The sequence below is a fragment of the Symphalangus syndactylus genome, chromosome 7 (assembly GCF_028878055.3).
Source record: "Symphalangus syndactylus isolate Jambi chromosome 7, NHGRI_mSymSyn1-v2.1_pri, whole genome shotgun sequence".
Lineage (NCBI taxonomy): Eukaryota > Metazoa > Chordata > Mammalia > Primates > Hylobatidae > Symphalangus > Symphalangus syndactylus.
Genome location: NC_072429.2, coordinates 56501992 through 56520489, shown reverse-complemented (window position 1 = coordinate 56520489; position 18498 = coordinate 56501992). Strand labels below are relative to the sequence as shown.

General features: G+C 37.7%; 1 protein-coding gene across 3 annotated transcripts in view; it reads left to right on the top strand.

Moving 5' to 3' along the window:
• Window positions 1-18498, top strand: part of CLVS1 (clavesin 1) — a 210776-nt gene that overhangs the window by 147806 nt on the left and 44472 nt on the right. For all 3 annotated transcript variants that reach the window (XM_055286305.2, XM_063643286.1, XM_063643287.1), the window contains one exon: window positions 16114-16224. In XM_055286305.2, coding sequence (XP_055142280.1) covers window positions 16114-16224 — 111 coding nt within the window. The remainder of the gene's footprint in view (window positions 1-16113; window positions 16225-18498) is intronic.

Genomic DNA, 18498 nt, shown 5'->3' with positions numbered 1-18498 from the left:
AGAGCAACACTGTGAAATAACTGAGGACTACTGTCTTGTACAGATAAAGATGTAAGGAATATAAAATAAAGGCAGAAATTTTATTTTTATTATTGTCATTTTACAGTCAATTTTTAAGAAGGAGATCAAAACCACTAATAATTACTCAGGATTGGCAAGTTTCATAAATTCTTGAATTCATTTTTCCCCGGATTGTAAGAGAAACAATTGTCAACTGTAGAAAAAAAATTAGAATATAAAGTCACCCTATTTGTAACTCCCACAAATAAACACTATTAATATTTTAGTGTATTTTCAAGGTTTCAAATATTTTTACGTTTTCACAAGTGTGTAATTATCTACACATTTTGCAGCCTGCTTTCTCATATAATGTCAGCTCATAATTTAAACAGCCTACAAAATAGCCTGTACTAGAGCCCAGTCCACTTCCTTATTCAAGGACCTTATCCTTGAAAAAAGTCAGCCCTCTCACTTGCATAATCATTTATTTCCTCTCTACTGGGTCATTCCCACCAGCTCACAAATGCACTGCAATGTATCTCATCTTAAAGCAAAACAAAACAAGAACCACTTCTCTCTGAACACCACATGCCTCTTGAGTTTCTACCTTCCCTTTCAGTGTAAAAGTTCTCAAAATATTTAGCTGCACTTGCCATCTTGTATTCTCTCTTTAGCACATTCTGGTCAGGCTTTTGCTCCAACTACATCACTGCAACTGCTCTTGTCAATGCCAACGACCATCACATGGCCATATTCTAAGGACACTTCTCAGCCTGCATCTTATTCAGCCTCTCAGGAGCATTCGACACCATTGATCACCATGTCCATTGCAAAAATCCTGAGATACTCTGAAAATGCTCCCTTTTCTTGGCCTCTAGTACACCACATTTGTTCCTCCATCAGTCACCACCCCTCAGGCATCTGTCCTGGATTCTTCTCATATTTCTGCCCTTAAAACACTGGCAAGACCAAGGGCTCAGTCCTCAGATCTCCTTTCTTCTCTATCTCCACTAATTTCCTGGGAGACATTACCAAACTTAGGGCATTATATATCATCTACAAGCTGATAACTCCTGTAGGGGTGCATGAAAAGCTTCCCTTCTGCCCTCTTTAAAGGTTGGCTGGAATGAACTGACAATAGATAGATTAATAGGAGAAAAGGCATACAAATTTACTAACATGCGTAAGCACAGGGGCCATATAAAATATGAGACTCAAAGAAAGGCCAGATGCTTGAGGTTTAAATACCCTCTTCACAAGGGGAAGGGAGGTAAGGAAAATGTAGGGGTAGTAAATGATTTTCAGGGGAAATGAATGAGCCCAAAGAACAGACAATAGTTTATAAATAAACAGTAGGGAGGAGTCTATCAAGCTAAGTTTAGACAAAATCATTAAATTCCTTTGTGGTACTGCTCCTTTTCCTTTGCTATAAGGTCATGCAATTCACCAACACTTGTTCGCTCTTCCCAGGAGCATGGCTAAGCTATCTGGGTGTGGTGACAACTTGTAAGCCCTTCATTTGTAAATGATTCTCTTAGGAAATTGAATGGGATGAAAAAGTCACTGGAAAGGTGAGGGGTGGAACTGTACTGTGAACAAGGGTTATTTTATTACACAAATAAAGTTTTCAGGTAATCTCTTGAAGCTACCTTCAGAAGAAACCACAAACAAATTTAATGATGTTGTCTAACTCTGTCTTAAAAGAATCCTCCCTACTGTTTATTTTGCAGATAGGTTATTGATAGTATTTAGTATGAAGAAGCAATGTATACTTAGCAATTAGGGGAGGAAATGTATGAAAATAGAAGAAAATTTATAGCTGACTAAAATCTCCTACAGAATAAGGCAATTTATAATAAGTACAATGCTTCCTAATAAGGCAGGACCAATATGGAGATATGCGAGTTCATTTTTTATAGTTTCAGAGTGCTTACCAAGAATACTTGTTCATTCTGTTCCAATAACAACTTTAACTTTCTTTAAATTACAACATTTTCAAATCATCGTTCTCTTGTCAAAGTCAACTCAAACACGTGCAGCTGAAACAAGAATAGGGATTTTAAATTGGATTTGAGATGTGAGTTTATGAAACATTTATTGCTTTGTTTGAATTAGTAAGCATATGCATCCTTAAAGTCCCACATGAAGATGGTCAACAGTTCAAATGTTACTGATGTGTAGAATTTAAATAAGCCAATAGTACAGAAATATAGTAAAGGCAATAAGACCTTGAACTGTAAGATCTGACAGGCCTGGATTCAAATTCCACTCGGCCTCTGAATTGATGTGTGAACTTGGACAAGTTTTAAATTTAATTTAATTTTGTTTAATTTTAAGTTCTGGGGTACATTACATGTGCATGATGTGCAGGTTTGTTACATGGGTACATGTGTGCCATAGTGGTTTGCTGCACCTATCAACCCATCACCTAGTTATTAAGCCCAGCATGCATTAGCTATTTTTCCTGATGCTCTCTGCTCGCACCCCCAACCTCCCCCAACAGGCATCAGTGTATGTTGGTTCCCTCCCTGCGTCTATGTGTTCTCATTGTTCAGCTCCCACTTATAAGTGAGAACATGTGGTGTTTGGTTTCCCATTCCTGGCTTAGTTTGTTGAGGATAATGACTTCCACCTCCATCCATGTCCCTGCAAAGGACATGATCTCATTCCTTTCTAGGGCTGCATAATATTCATTGTGTATATGTACCACATTTTCTTTATCCATTCTATCATTGATGGGCATTTGGGTTGATTCCATGTCTTTGCTATTGTGAATAGTGCTGCAGTGAACATACATGTGCATGTATCTTTATAATGGAATGATATATATATTCCTTTGGGTATATACCCAGTAATGGGATTACTGAGTCAAATGATATTTCTGGTTCTAAATCTTTGAGAAATCGCCACACTGTTTTCCACAATGGTTGAACTAATTTACATTCCCACCAACCGGGTAAAAGCGTTCCTATTTCTCTACAACCTTGCCAGCATCTGCTGTTTCTTGAATTTTTAATAATTGCCATTCTGACTGACATGACATGGTATTTGGATAAGTTTTTAATCATTCTAAGTAACGTTATGTTTCCTCATCTGTAAAATGGGGATAATATAGATAATATAATATTGCAACCTTTATAATATTGTCAAGAGTGTTGCATGAGAAAATACGTATAAAAGTGCTTAACATAGTTCCTGATGCATACTAAGTGACCAGTAATTCTTAGCTATTAAATTATCTATACTGCTTTTAAGGTTTTCTCTTAAATTGTATCTGTTAAGACTTTAAAATGTTTTATACTTGCTTATTGCAAACTTCGTTACACACTAAAGATATTTGTGCGGTTCAAATTTACCACTTGCCAAAGGTGTTGCTTTGAATGACTTCCGTGTTCCTTCCATCATGCTTCCTTCTCCAAGAGACACCATGATCTTATGAGTGTAAGCACTAACTGGCAGGTTGCATCATATGAAGCATACTGTCACTTCTGGCATCGATTTCCTCTGCAAATCAGTGATTCAAGTGATCTGAGTTTCTCCATGAACTGGCTTTTAAATAATGGGTAATCATCATCTGTTAACCACTTAAGGGGCCTCAGGGAAACTTGAATGAAGATGAAGTATTTTGTACTAACCATAATGTATTTGGTATTTAATAGTCAAACATAAACCCTTTTTAAGGTCACTGTGGTTAGAGAAGCTGGAAGTGATTTTTATGGAATTAAGTTTCCATTGCTTGAACTCAGTTCTGCTGACTGAGAATGCAGGCTGGGTGGATTTGCATTTCACACCTTCTCTCCTCCCAGCTCTAGTAGTGGTTTACCTCCTCACTCATCTCACCTGGGCAGCAATAGGATTGCCAAAACAAGGAAAGGATAAAATTCTCCCACTTGAGCTCTATTAAGCAGAAAGTAAAAGAAGCAATTGAGATTATCTTAGTTTCTTCATGCTAAAGGATTTCCTACCAGGAATGAGACAGATAACTGTAATCAGTATGTTCTTTAAATATGTAGTCACATTGTCTGTTGCCTTGGCAGAAATTTGACAGGTTTGTACCATGAGATAATTTTTCATCTATCACTTCCCTTTCTCCTTTCACCCCTCCCTTCTTTTGTGTTTTTTTAATAGAGATTATCTATAAATTTATGATTAGAAAAAAATGGGACTAAGAAAAATGTAGGGACTCCCGGTAGCAGACCAACTCTTAAAGACTCTCAAACATAGTCAGATATATTTCTTCACCACCGATCTTTTGCTAGCTCTTTCACATAAGGCTTTTTTATCTGCCCTCTGCAGGACATTCAGCCTTCCCTTTGTCTTCACGTCTGGTTACCTAAGCAATTTATTAGCTCTTCCCTAAGGAACTACCATAAATAACAGAATCTAAACTCTGCATCTTCTCTTTCCCTCAAATAAAGCATTGTCTTTCTCCATCTCTCTCACTGGCAGATGAACTAATTGAAGACAAGGAATGTGTCTTGTATATCCCTGCACCTCCTGCATTTTACTCAAAACAAGAGCTCAATAACTGCTTGTTGAATTATTGAATATAGCTAATATAATAATAGAACCTCTATAATATTATCAAGAGCGTTACATGAGACAACACATATAAAAGTGCTTAGCACAGTTCCTGATGTATGCTAAGTGTCCAGTAATTCTTAGCTATTAAATTATCTAAACTGCCTTTAAGGTTTTCTCTTAAGTTATATCTGTTAAGACTTTAAAATATTATTATACTTGTTTATTGCAAACTTCCTTACAGACTAAAGATATTTGTGTGGTTCAAATTTACCATTTGCCAAAGATGTTTGCTTCGAATGACTTCCATGTTCCTTCCATCATTCTTGCTTCTCCAAGAGACACCATGATCTTATTTGAATTGTTGAATATAAAAGGGACAATTAGGGAATATTGTTTAGGTTGCAGCTAGGAAAGCTTCTGTGCTTGATCTGCTGATCTGGGCTAGTTTTGCAGATGCCAGTTTTGCTTAATATGGTTAGGACAATTGCCAGAGAGTTAGAAATGTTCTAAGATCTGCTTAGAAAACTTTATCTTCTAGTATGCTCTGATACGGACCTGCAGAAAAAACCTAGACCCCTCCTAACCTCAAGGGAACACTGGGTTGGTACAGCTTCTTGGACATCAACAGTGCCTTCTAGGAACATATATTCTAAGAAAATCCATTGCCTATTAAGATATGGAGTGGTTGCCCAGTTTCTTTTCTAATGAGCGCATTCTCTTCTCTCTTATGTTTGCTCTCTTGTGTTAATATGACAAAAGGAGCATTTGGTGTGTAACTGCTATTGCATGAGCTCTCCATTTTCTTGCAAATAGGTGGATATGTGACTTCCTCACTAATGACTGTCACATGATATAAGAGAAACCCATCACCATAAAATATAGCATTCTTAGAAGACTCTTTCGCATCAATGAAACCCACTTATGCCGCTGAAAATGTTTTTAACCTGTCTGCTTCGATGTGGGAAATGGATGTCATTGGTAGGACATGCATGAACTGAATAGATAAAGCCTAACTTCATGCTGTGTGCTTATACCACCTGCAGATCTGCATGCATGCAGGTATGTGACTGAAGGACTGCCTCTGCTCAAGCCCTGAAAGACGGTCCTCCCTTACACTAAAGGGAAGGAGACAGAAGATTTCAAAGTCAGCTCCTGTATCATCTTCTCCCCTTTTCTTCTCCACATTTGTTTTTCAGAGGAATCTTAATAGATGGAGGGAGTTCGTTGTATTTGCAACTTGGAGGGGTCTCATTTTAGTTTTCACATAAGAGCAATAAGAAGAGATAAGGACAGATGAGAGTTATAAAGGGCAGCCAGTGTGAAAGAAGCTTCCCAAGGCAAGGTGATATTTAGTTCAGGTATGTTTTGAACCTTGTTGTGAGGTATGTTAGCTTGCAAGCATTACAAATCTTAGAAAATGGCACTAGTAAGTCCTTCATTATCCAGCAGAAACTGAGCCAACAGCCACTGGTGACATCTGTATCTGATTGTTGAAGAGAGAGAGGGAATATTTTTGCCTATATTATGTTGCTCCTAAATTCTGATTGAACACAAAATAAGACAGGTGAGTGATGCTTGCATAGTGCCAGTGTGAAAATGAAGGTCAAACGAAGTGCCCATTAAAAAATGAAGTGCATTTCTAATGAATTGCAAGAATCACTTAACACTGAGACTCCTAAAGAAAATCAAGAGATTCTGAGACAGAATGTACTGAAATGTATCTTGTGCCTTGCAATTTATCATGGCACTTTTTGGTTTCTCTTTTAACATCCCATGAAAGGCAGAAAAGACCATCCTTCTTTTGTATATCAAGGTACAGAGAATTCCATCACCGCAAGGATGGCCCACGTTACCCTTTTATAGCCACACTCACTTCCCTCAACCCCCCCTACTCAGCCCCTGGCAATCACTAATCTGTTATGTTTCTATAATTTCATCATTTCAATAATGATTTCATCATTTCAATAGTGTCATATAAATGGAATCATAGAATATGTAATTTTGGGGGGATTTCCCTTTTCACTCAGCAAAATTCTCCAGAGATTCACTCAGGTTTTTGTAGATATCAAGAGTTTGTTCTTTTTTATTGCCGAGCAGTGTTCTATGATCTGTCTGTACCAGTTTGCTTAACCATTCTTTTACTGAAGGACATGTGAGTTGTTTCCACTTTTTATTACAAATAGAGCTGCTGTGAACATCTTTGTACCAGTTTTTGTGTAAACATAGGTTTTTATTTCTCTGAAATAAATGCGCAGGAGTACAATTGCTGGGTCATATGGTCATTGCATGTTTTGTTTTTTAGAAAACTGCCATATTGTCTTCCAGAGTGGCTATACCATATTACACTTCCATCATTGTATGAGCAATCCAGCTTGTCCACATCCTTACCAGCATTTGGAGGTGTCACTTTTTTTTGAGACAGAGTCTTGCTCTGTCGTCCAGGCTGGAGTGCAGTGGCACGATCTTGGCTCACCACAACCTCCGCCTCCCGGGTTCAAGTGATTCTCCCGCCTCAGCCTCCTGAGTAGCGGGGATTACAGGTGTGCGCCACCACCTCTGAGTAGTTTTTGTATTTTTAATACAGATGGGGTTTCACCATATTGGCCAGGCTGGTCTTGAACTCCTGACATCGTGATCCATCCACCTTGGCCTCCCAAAGTGCTAGGATTATAAGGCATAAGCCACTGTGCCCGGCCAGAGGTGTCACTATTTTTTTAAGCCATTCTGATGGATTTGTAGTGTGATATCTCATTGTGGTTTTAACTTGCCTTTCACTAATGGTTAATGATGTGAAATATCTTCTCATGTACTTATTTGACATCTTCCATTTTCTTTGGTAAAATTTTCTGGCATGCTTTTGCTCATATTGGATTTCTTGTTTCAATAATGTTATATTTGAGAGCTTATTATATATTCTAGATACTTGTCCTTTGTTGGAATGTAATTTGCAAATTTGTTATCTCAGTCTACAGTTTCTGCTTTCATCTACTTCACATGAGCTTTCACAGAGCAAGTTTTTAATTTTTGCAGTAACCAACTTATTGTCTTTTTACTTGTTTTATGGATCATGCTTTTGGAGGCAAGTCTAAGAACCTCTTGCCAGTCCTAGATCTTGAAGATTATTTCCTATGTTTCTTTCTTTCTAAAAGTTTTATGGTTTTATTACATTTAAATTCATGAGTTAATTTTTGAATCAATTTTGTATGAGGTGTGAAGGTTAAGTCAGGTATTTTTTTGCTTGTTTGTTTTTTGTTTTCTGTATAGATGTCCTATTGCTCCAGCACCATTTGTTGAAAAGCTATCTTTACGCCACTGGAATGCTTTTATACCTTAGTCAAAAACCACTTGAGCATTTGTGTGGTTCTATTCTTTGGTTCTCTATTCTGTTCCCTTACCTTTTCCTCCACAATTACCACCCAGTCTTGATTACTATAACTACATGATAAATCTTGAAATTTGGTAGAATAATTCCTTCCACTTTATTCTTTTTCAAAATTATTTTAACTATTCCAGGGCCTATGCTTTTCCATAAAAATTTTTAAATAATTTTATCAATATCTGCAAAAATAAAATTCTTACTTGGATTTTGATGGATGTTGCATTAAACCTGTTTACCAATTTGAGGGGAATTAACATATATATTATCTTAAAATCTACAAACATATGTCTTCCATTTAGGTAGACCTTTTTTACTTCTTTCATCAGAAATGTGTAATTTTCAGCATACAAATTCTAAATATGTTTTGTTAGATTTACACTTAAGTGTTTAATATTTTGAGCAATTATATATAGTAATGTATTTTTAATTTTGGTGTCTTCATATTTATTGTTGATATAGAGAAATATAATTTTTTAATATTTATCTTAAATCCTGCAACATTGATAAACTCATTAATTAGCTATAGGAAAGGTACTTTTATAGATTCCTTGGGATTTTTTAATATAGACAATCATGCTATCTGTAAATCAAGCAGCTATATTTTTTCCTTTTTAATCTGTAAGCATTTTGGTTTCTTTTCTTGTCTTATTGCTGTAGCTGGAACTTCCAGCATATGTTGAATAAGAACGATGAGATCAGATACTTTGTCTTGTTCCTGTTGTTAGGGGAAAAACATTCAGTTTTTCACCATAAAGTATAACCTTAGATACAGGTTTTTGGCAGATGTTTTAAAATCATGTTTAGAAAGTTCCTCTCCTATTCTATTTTTCTGAGCATTTTTAACATGAATCAGTGTTGAATTTTGCCAAAGTCTTTTTATGTATCAGTAGATATGATCACGTGATTTTTCTTCTTAGGCTTCTTAATATGGTGAATTACTATTGTGAAAGTACCAGGGATTTGTTTTAATCAGATACAGTAAGACAGGCAGACATGGAGTGACTGCTATGATAAGTTTGTTACACTCACAGATCCCTAGAAACAGGGAGCATTCCATACTACAGAATGGAGTCACATGGGAAAGCCCCGAGGTTAGTTAGGAGGCAGCGGAGTGAGTAGAGAACTTGGGCAAGAGCCTTTATTGTGATTTTCATAGGAAAGAATGGGTAAGGCTGGGAATGAAGTCTTAGCAAGTTTAGGATTGACTGGCTAGTCTGAATCATTTTGGTGGACTCTTGGGGGTAGATGTTGTTGCCAGTTGTCTAGCAACTGACCCTGGGGTGATTAGGGTAAGGCAATATCAGCCCAGAGGATAGGAGCCCAAAGGAGGTGGTTGGAAGTATGGGTGCTAGATTGGTCAGTTTGCATAAGAAAGGGGAGCTCCCAGGCTAGTCATTTGTTATCTCTAGGAATCAACTAGTTGGGGCAGCTCCTCCCTGGTCCAGAAGACCTCGGATGTCAAAGTATTAAAATAGAAACTAGAAAACATGATTAATACAATTACATTGATTTCTATACTATAAGCTAGGCTTGCATCTCTGGAATAAACTCAATTTGATCATAGTGTATAATTCTTTTTATATATTGCTGAATTCTACATGCTAATATTTCATTAAGAGTTCTTACATCTGTATTCATGAATGATATTGATGTATAATTTTATTGTTTCATTCTGTTTTTATCTTGTTTGGGTACATAAGGATTGATATAGTTTGGAAATTTGTCCACTCCAAATTGTTGGAGGCAGAGCCTAGTGGGTCATGGGGGTGGATCCTTCATGAACTGCTTGGTCCTCACGGTAATGACTTCTCACTCTAGTTCCTGGGAGATCTGATTTTTATAAAGAGCCTGGCACCTCCCTCCTCTCTCACTCTCACTTCCTGCCATGTGATCTCTACACACCTGTTCCCCTTCACCTTCAGCCATGAGTGGAAGCTCCCTGAAGCCCTCACTAGAAGCAGATGCTGGCACTATGTTTATTATGTAGCTTGCAGAACCATCAGCTAAATAAACCTCCTTTTTTTTTTATAATTTGTTTGATCTCAGGTATTTCTAGCAAAACAGACTAAGACAAAGGTAATACTAGCTTCATAAACCAACTGGAAAGTGTTACCTTCACTTCTATTTTCTGAAAGAGACTCTGTAAAATTAGTGTTAATTCTTCTGTAAAAGTTCAGTAGAATCTCCTATTAAATCATTTGAGCCGGAACATTTATTCTTGGTAGCTTTACAAATCACACATTTAATTTTCTTAACAGTTGTAGGGCTATTCAAACTACCTTTCATATTGGAGAAGTAGTTTATATTTTATGAGAAATTGATCTGTTTCCTCTAAGTTGTTAAATATACGCATGTAGAGTTCTTTATAGTATTCCCTGCATATCCTTTTGGTGTCTGCAGGGTCTATAGTAGTATGCCCTATTTCATTCCTAATGTTGGTAATTTGTGACATCTTTTTTTGTTCCCTTGTCAAACTTTCTAATGGTTTGTTTATTTTATTGATCTTTTCAATGAATCAGCTCTTTGTTTCATTGATTTTATTATTTTTCTATTTTTAATTTTACCAGTTTCTATCTTTCAGTTCACTGATTCTTTCTTCTGTCACTTCTTTTCTGATGTTCAGCCCATCTGCTAAGCTTTTTATTAGACTCTTTTGGTTATTTTTCAGTTTGAAATTTCCAAATGAGCCAGGCACAGTGGCTCATGCCTGTAATCCCAGGACTTTGGGAGGCTGAGGTAAAAGGATCACTTGAGGCCAGGAGTCTGAGACCAGCCTGGGCAACATAGTGAGACCCTCTCTCTCTCAAAAAAAATCCATAAGGTTCTTTTTTCTATTTTATATTTATTTGCTATCAATTTCTATTTCTTTTCTGAAACTACTTTTTCATCTGCATCATGCATGTTCATAATTGCTGTTGAAACATTGTTCGTGATGGCTAAATTAAAATCTTTGTCAGACAATGCTAACACCCCTGCCATCTGGTGTTGTCCTCTATTGACTGTCATTTTTTATTTAGTTTGAGATCTTTCTGATTCTTGGTATAAAGAGTTATTTTTTTAAAATCTGGACATTTCTGTATTATGTCCTGAAACTCTGGATCTAATGTAAACCTTTTGTTTTAGCTGGCTTTTTTTTTTGACACCACTCTGGCAGTGAAAGTGGGGTGTGCTGCCTCATCATTACCAAGTAGAGGTAGAAGTCCATGTTCCTCACTCAGCCTCTGTTGACACCCACGTAGGGAGGGCCTCCTCATTACTGCTGGGCAGGAGTGGGAGTTCTGGCTCCCCACATGGTCTCTACTGACACTGTGGTGGTAGTGGCTTCATTAACACTGGACAATGATTAAAGCTTTGACTGTCTATTAGTACCCTTCCAACACCATCAGTGGAGAAAGGGAAGGGATTCTCATTACTGACAGGTGGGGGAGGAAGTCTAGTTTACCCACATGGTCTCCACTGACACTGCCAGTGTGAAATAGAGTCTCATTATTGGCTAGGAAGAATAAAATTTCTGGCTCTCTACTTGGCCTTCTATAACATTATTCTGGCAGGGATGTTATGCATCTTGTTACAGCCTTGCTAGGGTGAAGATCAGGCTGCCCACTCAGACTTTGCTAGCATGGTTAGGAAGGGACAACAGTTTTTTCCTGTGATGTTTGACTGCCATAGAGCAGCTATTATCTAAATATTATCTATTTTGCTAGACTGCCTGTTACCTAGTCATTTCATTAAAGAGCAGCCTTTTTTTAGTTGCTTTTTATTTATTTATTTGTTGTCTGCACCAGTTGGTTTTTCCAGATACTGCCTTCTTCTGTCCCAAGTCTTTGATATATAGAGCTAAATAAAAGGAATTCTGGGGAACTCTCTATTGTGTCCTTCCTTGATCTCAGAGTCCCTAGCTGATTTGTCTTCTTCTCTCCACCTTTGAAGTCTTCATATGTTTATTTTATACACACTATCCAGGTCTTAGCTGTACTTAGCCAAAGAAATAGGGGAATGTATGACTACTTCATCTTTGCACAAGGAGGAAATTAATAATCATATTTTATGAGAAAATCTTGAAATACATTTGGGACCTTCAGTTACCACTGTACATGCAGAACTCCATTGTTACAGCATAAGAGTGCCTGTGAGACCCCTCAAGAGGACACGTTTTTGCTAGACCATGGCATCATGCTCTCATCTCAGAGGCTGTACAGGGAGAGTGATGTATTTTAAATTTAAAAACATAAAACATTAGAAGAAGAGAATGAAGCAGCCTTAAATGGAGTCTAAAAATTGAGTAAAGTTGGGCTGCACCACTTAATTGAGGATAAACTTACCACAACTCTTCCTTTGCTGTGGCATTTGAGACTATGAATTAAATGGAACTTTGAATCAAATAATAAGTTTTAAAAAAGCAAAAAAAGCTTATGCTTATCTAAGGTTTACAGCCTTCATTTTTTTGAGAGGTTGCAACTTTACATAAAATGAAATCACTATAAAATGATACCGCCATAAAATGAAAGCTACTAACCTCAGCAGTGTAGGATGTGAGTAGAGCTGGTTAGAGAAGGCAAGAAAGGGGATAAAAATCACAGAGGGCCCTGGTCACTAAAGTACACTTTAAAGAATATGCCCACTGTTTGTCATGTAGTAGACACTCATAAATATGTGCTGAATTGAACAGGTGCAAGACATGAACTAATTGTTAAGGCAAGAATTGAATACACTAAGCATATCATTATATAATTGCTGTTTTCAGTTGTCCCCACTGCCCTGAAGACTCTATATTTGTATTTTTCAATGCATTAAGTGAGACATACTATAGGCCATCAAAAATATTTATTACATTCAATTAAAAAACGATCACATTTAAAAAGGACAGAAAAAAAAAGAGAAGTGAAGGTTTGGCAGAGTTTGGATAATTATTACTGCTATTCACCAATACTTTTGGTCCTTTTCTTACTGGAATCATGGTAGATTTTACTTTCTGATCCCCTGGAAGTCGGGCATGAGTTTGACCTTTAAAATGTGGCAGATGAAGAATGTCACTTTAGGAGCCAGCTTTAAGAGCTAAGGTATGATTCTTCCATGTGGTTTCCCTGGGCTGTGTCAAGCAGCACTGTTCCAGATGGAGGAGGCTGCATCTCTGGCTGCAGGCAAATCAAGCAGGGCAGGACATTTAGTGTGAGCAGGAAATTAATCAGGAAAGACAAAAATCAAGCAAGACATTTAATGTGAACAAAGAATCAATCTTTACTGTTTAAAATGATAAAAAAAAAAAGCAGGGGTTGTTACTATAACATTACATAACCCATCTTGAATAATAGAAAATAGTAAGAGTGTGTCTTTGGCAGTAAGATTATAGGGGCTTTTTCTTTTCTTTTCTCTTATCTTCTCATATTTTGTAATTTTTCAAATAATGTTTTTATCAATTTTTTACTTTTGTAGAATGTGTATAGTTTATAATAAGGAAACAAAATTAACTTAAACAGGGGGGCAGAGACATTTTTATGATTCGAATATGTTTAAAATTTGAAATGATGTTATATTTTATTGACAAATGTATAAACGTACAGGATTAATGCCATTTTCTTGAACTTAGAGTATGTTGGTGCATGCTCTTTAGTCTCCAAGAACACTGAAAGACAAAGTGTTACACTGTCATTAAACCAAGGCCTATGATCTTGACATACATCTGCTCTAGCCCTTAAGAAATGCTCTTCCAGGAGGGTGGTAGGCCTCTTGGGGTTCTGGGAGACTTTTGTGTGACTGACAACTTCCCTTTTGTCTGCAGTTGGTGGATCAGGCAAGAGGCAACCAATAATGATGTGTTGACCATGAGAGGGGTGTGTTTGCTGATTTTCCTTTCCCTCACCTTCCCCTCTGTACAAAACACACACACACACACACACACACACACACACACACACACACAGAGAGAGAGAGAGAGAGAGAGGGAGCGAGAAAGAACAGAGAATAGAATGGCTGGGCTCATTCAAGAAGACCCAGAACATCTACACATTGCCTTTATCAGACAGGAGGGCCTTTCGTGTGAATTGTATAGGAGGTACCTGAAAAAAAGTGATTCTGTTTCTATTCTGGTGCAAGCTCAGAACTTCTAGACACAGGGTTCACATGTGTTTGTCTGCACATATTCACTGGATGACTTGAGTCAGGTCAATAAAAGCCCATGCCTTCAATCTGGCAGAATCATCAACCAGGGATAATATAGAGAGTAATTACAGAGTCTCAGCACTATAATTTTTCTTTCAACCTCCCCTGACACAATCAGAAGATATTTTTTGATGTCTTTGATTATTGAGGCTTCATAAACTAAAACTAAGAATGTCTAGATATTTTAAAAGGTTAATATTTTGCAACTTTGCCTACAGTCAAGTATTATTTAGAGTTCCACTTTAGTAACCTAGAACTATATAACACACCATCAATAGAAATAAACCTCTTATTGGTCCCACCAAAAAAGATAGTGAAGCCCTGGTTTTATAAATAAATGCTTGATTCTTATTCTTCTTCTATCACCCCTCAGAACCACATTTAGTATGTGAAATAATGAATTCTACTTCTAATTAAGAAGTTCAAAGGAGCCAAAAGAAGTGATGATAGTGAATAGCACTTATTATAAAAGAAACACTTTCGGGAATGGTCTCTTTTTTTAAGGAACCAAAAAACTTTTAGATCCTAAACTATACCTGGAGGAAAAAAGATAACTTTATTAAGAACCTTTACATTTCTCCAATTAGTTTTGGAATAGCAAGTTAGTATAAATGATCTCTCTAGCCCTACACTTGTTCTGTTAAGTTTTTGAAAATAAAAGAAACAAAACATATATACATATTCTGAAAGCAAACGCCTTTTACTGATATTGTCCAGTTTAGCCTTCAAAATATTTAATGCCTTTCTACTCTAAAATGTCTAGGTAGAGGAAAAAATTATTTTTAAAGTTTTTCAAATGTCAACCCTTAAGAGCAGTTCCATGCACTCACACTGGAAACTAGGTCTTGGCATGGAAGATATCTGGGGATCCTGTAGACTCAAAGGGTCCTGAAAAAAAGTTAATAACCTTTTTTCCTTGTTACTAAAAAAGACCCAGGTGAGGCATCTCATACATCCGCAGGGAGCAGCTAGCTGCTGAACCGTTTCCTCCGCCAGCCAGACTCCCTCGGCTTTCATCTCATCTTGCTAACATTTTACAAAGATGTTTGTGGCAATGAAATTGATAGCAAACTTGACAATTCATACGGCATTTAGATGTTCCTTCTTTTTTAACTCTATTAACTGAGATGAACCCAATCTGCTGAAGCCATTCATTGGGAGAGCTCAGGACCTGGTCTTATAAGACTAGGTCAGACTTTCTGGCCATGGTCCCTTGTTCGGTAGATCTAATTAGCACTGAGAGCAGCTTCCTAGCATCTAAAACATAAGCTGATCTGGATTCTGATGCCCTGATCTGGATTCTAAATTTGGAATCATTTTTCTTAAATGCTCTTACTTCCTATTATTTACAAAATAGGTTTATCTGCAGAAAAGGGTGCTCATATTCCCTCAACTAGGGGAATCAGCTAGCCCATTAATCAACAAGTATTTTTCCCTGGGATCTACTATGTGCCCCAGGGTGCACTGGAGCTAGTACTGCAATCTGTGAAAAAGTTGTTATAACCTTGTTAGAATTTGGTTGATTCCACAGAGCTCCATCTCCTAAGAGCCTTCGAAATCGTTTTGCAACTACTTCCTACACAGCCAGCACTCACTCACCCAGAAAGTTCAGTTACTGTCATGATTAAGCCGGTGGAGAGGGTGGGAGCGGGAGAGTGGAAATGAGGATAAAGAGAGAGATCTTGTGCTGAGAGCCTGGAAGCCTTCGTTACCTAATGCAATGAAGAGTTCAGATTCCCCTCACTCCCCAGGCTGCATGAGCTTCTGTGCCAAGTAGAAGGTCATGTAATTGTGATTTGAAAAAGACAGGCCTGGAACCCATGCACAATTTTAAAGTTATGCATGGAATCAAAGGGAGAGAAGGGAGACAAGGGGAATAGAGACATCCTTAACAACTAGGAAGTGAGTGTGTTTTCTTCCTCTCCTCATCCTGAAGCTAGAGCTTCTACCAGGCAGGAAAAACAGGTTGTTCTTTGGGGCATTGGTCCTGCTGGTCCAGTCTAACAAGGCGTGCTTACTAATTGGTGTGCATTTCTCTCTTTCTGCCCCAGGACAGCTTTCCTGCTCGCTTTGGAGGAGTCCACTTTGTCAACCAGCCCTGGTACATTCATGCCCTCTACACACTCATCAAGCCATTTCTTAAAGACAAGACCAGGAAACGGGTAATGAAAACAAACGCATCATGTAAATTCCTGGAACAGTTATGGTGCTTCTCTTTTCTCTCTCCCCTCCTCTCTCCTTTCCCCCCTTTTTCTCTCTTTCTCTCTTTATCTTTCACTGTGGTTTTTCCACAGCCCCTAAGCATTTGAGCCTCAGCTGGAGTTTGCAAATGGCCTGGGTTTAATTAATAATTCAGTAGAACTGGGTTATTTTCGGAGTCCCAGTGACAAACCAAAAGAAACTTTGAAGGCATGCAAATACCAGATGCTCATGTTACTGTAAATTCTTATGGGAGATACTGGGTCCAGCAGCTTTCCTGTTCATAAAATATTTTAGTAGCTAGCATTTTGTTCTGCAAATGTGTTAGTGCTATGAAGAATGATTACAATTTTTCTTCCCTCCCATAGTTTTGGGTGATAACTGCTAACTCCATCATGTGTAAAGCTGGAAAAGCATTCTTCTTTGGAAATAACACTGCTCTTATGAGGAAGGCTTTTACAGTCTTAATTATATCTATTGATAACACTTGGGAAGCCAGCTTTTTCCATCAATCAGAGTTGGGCTTTTTCATGGCATTTTGATGAGCTGAGTAACTGAACATTCCTTAACCACTCTGAATCTCAATTTTCTCATTTATAAATTGGGGAAACTAACACCCACATCACAGAGTTGTTGGGGAAATCTAATGAGACAGCTAACGAAAACATGCATCATTATGCAGTTGGTAAATCATGAGACTTGGTGACTTCTATTTATCTTTACCATTTAGCTCTCTTTTCTTTTTTTCCCAATGTTATTAAGGTATAATTGACAACAAAATATTGGGTATATTTAAGGTGTTCAGTGTGATGTTTTTATATACCTATGCATTGTGAAATGATTGCCACAATCAAGCTATTAACACATCTATTACCTCCTATAGTTACGATTTGTGTGTGTGTGTGTGTGTGTGTGTGTGTGGTGAGAACACTTAAGATCTACTCTCTCAGCCAATATCAAATAAACAATACAATATTATTACTTATTACAGTGTCCATACTGTACATTAGGTCTCCAAAATCTATTCTCATCCTATATAAGTGAAACTTTGTCCTCTTTGTCCAACATCTCTCCATTTCCCCTACTCTCAGCTCCTGGCAACCACCCTTCTATTCTATACTTCTATGATTTCAATTCATTTAGATTCCACATATAAGTGTGATCATACAGTATTTGTTTTTCTGTGTCTGGCTTATTTTTGTTAACATAATGTTCTTTAGGTTCATCCACGTTGTTGAATGACAGGATTTCATTCTCCTCTAAGGCTGCATAGTATTCCACTGGGTATATATCCATTTATCTGTTAATGGACACTTAGGTTGTATCCATATCTTGGCTATTATGAATAATGCTACAGTCTTATCTTTGAGACTTTCTATTTTCAGCTACCTCCTGGGTCAGGAACACCACTCCTCATGGGAACCTGGCTAGGGTAATCCTACAACACCTTCTCCTGACACCCAGGGTACCTGACACTAGGGAAGAGCTCTGAGTATTCAGGAGGGACTGATAATGTGAGGGATTCCCCGCCACCTCCCACACTCTGCAGGGTTTCTAACTCCTAGATCTCAGATGCTTCCAGGTCCTTTAGAGAGCATTGCAATGGGGTAGGGCAGGGGTAATTTCCCTGTTCTCAAACAAGTTTGAAACCAGGAATTAGAACTCACTGGGATCAGGAGGCAGAAATGTTTTAAAACCCATCTGGGGCTCAGGACAGTGCTAAGAACAGAGAAGTGTTCCAGGACTGTTCTCAACACGGCTTCAGGCTTTCCAGCAACTTATTCTTCTATTCAGGTTGGAGCCAGAGAGAATTCCTCTCATAGTGGACACTTGCTGCCATGCCATAGGCGGGCATTTTTGGAGCTTTGGGCACAGGATAGATTCTAACAGGTAGAGGGGCCAGCCTCCTCCTTCTGCATTCCTCCATTCCACAAGACCCCCAGAAGGGAAGGTCACCTTTAATAGCACTCTTTGTCCTTCAAAAACTGGCCACGTTGGGTGGAGGGGTACAAATGTTTTCTCTAAACACCAGGGCTGATATTTCGCTCCAGCATGTTTCATATACAGCACCCTCTGAAAAGTTTTATAAAAGCCAGAAAAGTGACTTTCTTCAAAAGAAATAATTCTTATTAAAATTCAGTCATATTCAACTGCAATATCAGAAATTTCGATATTTTGATATACTTTCTGAAGTTCTCCAGTAGTCTTCTGAAGAATTAGCACTTCTTGTCCCCTTC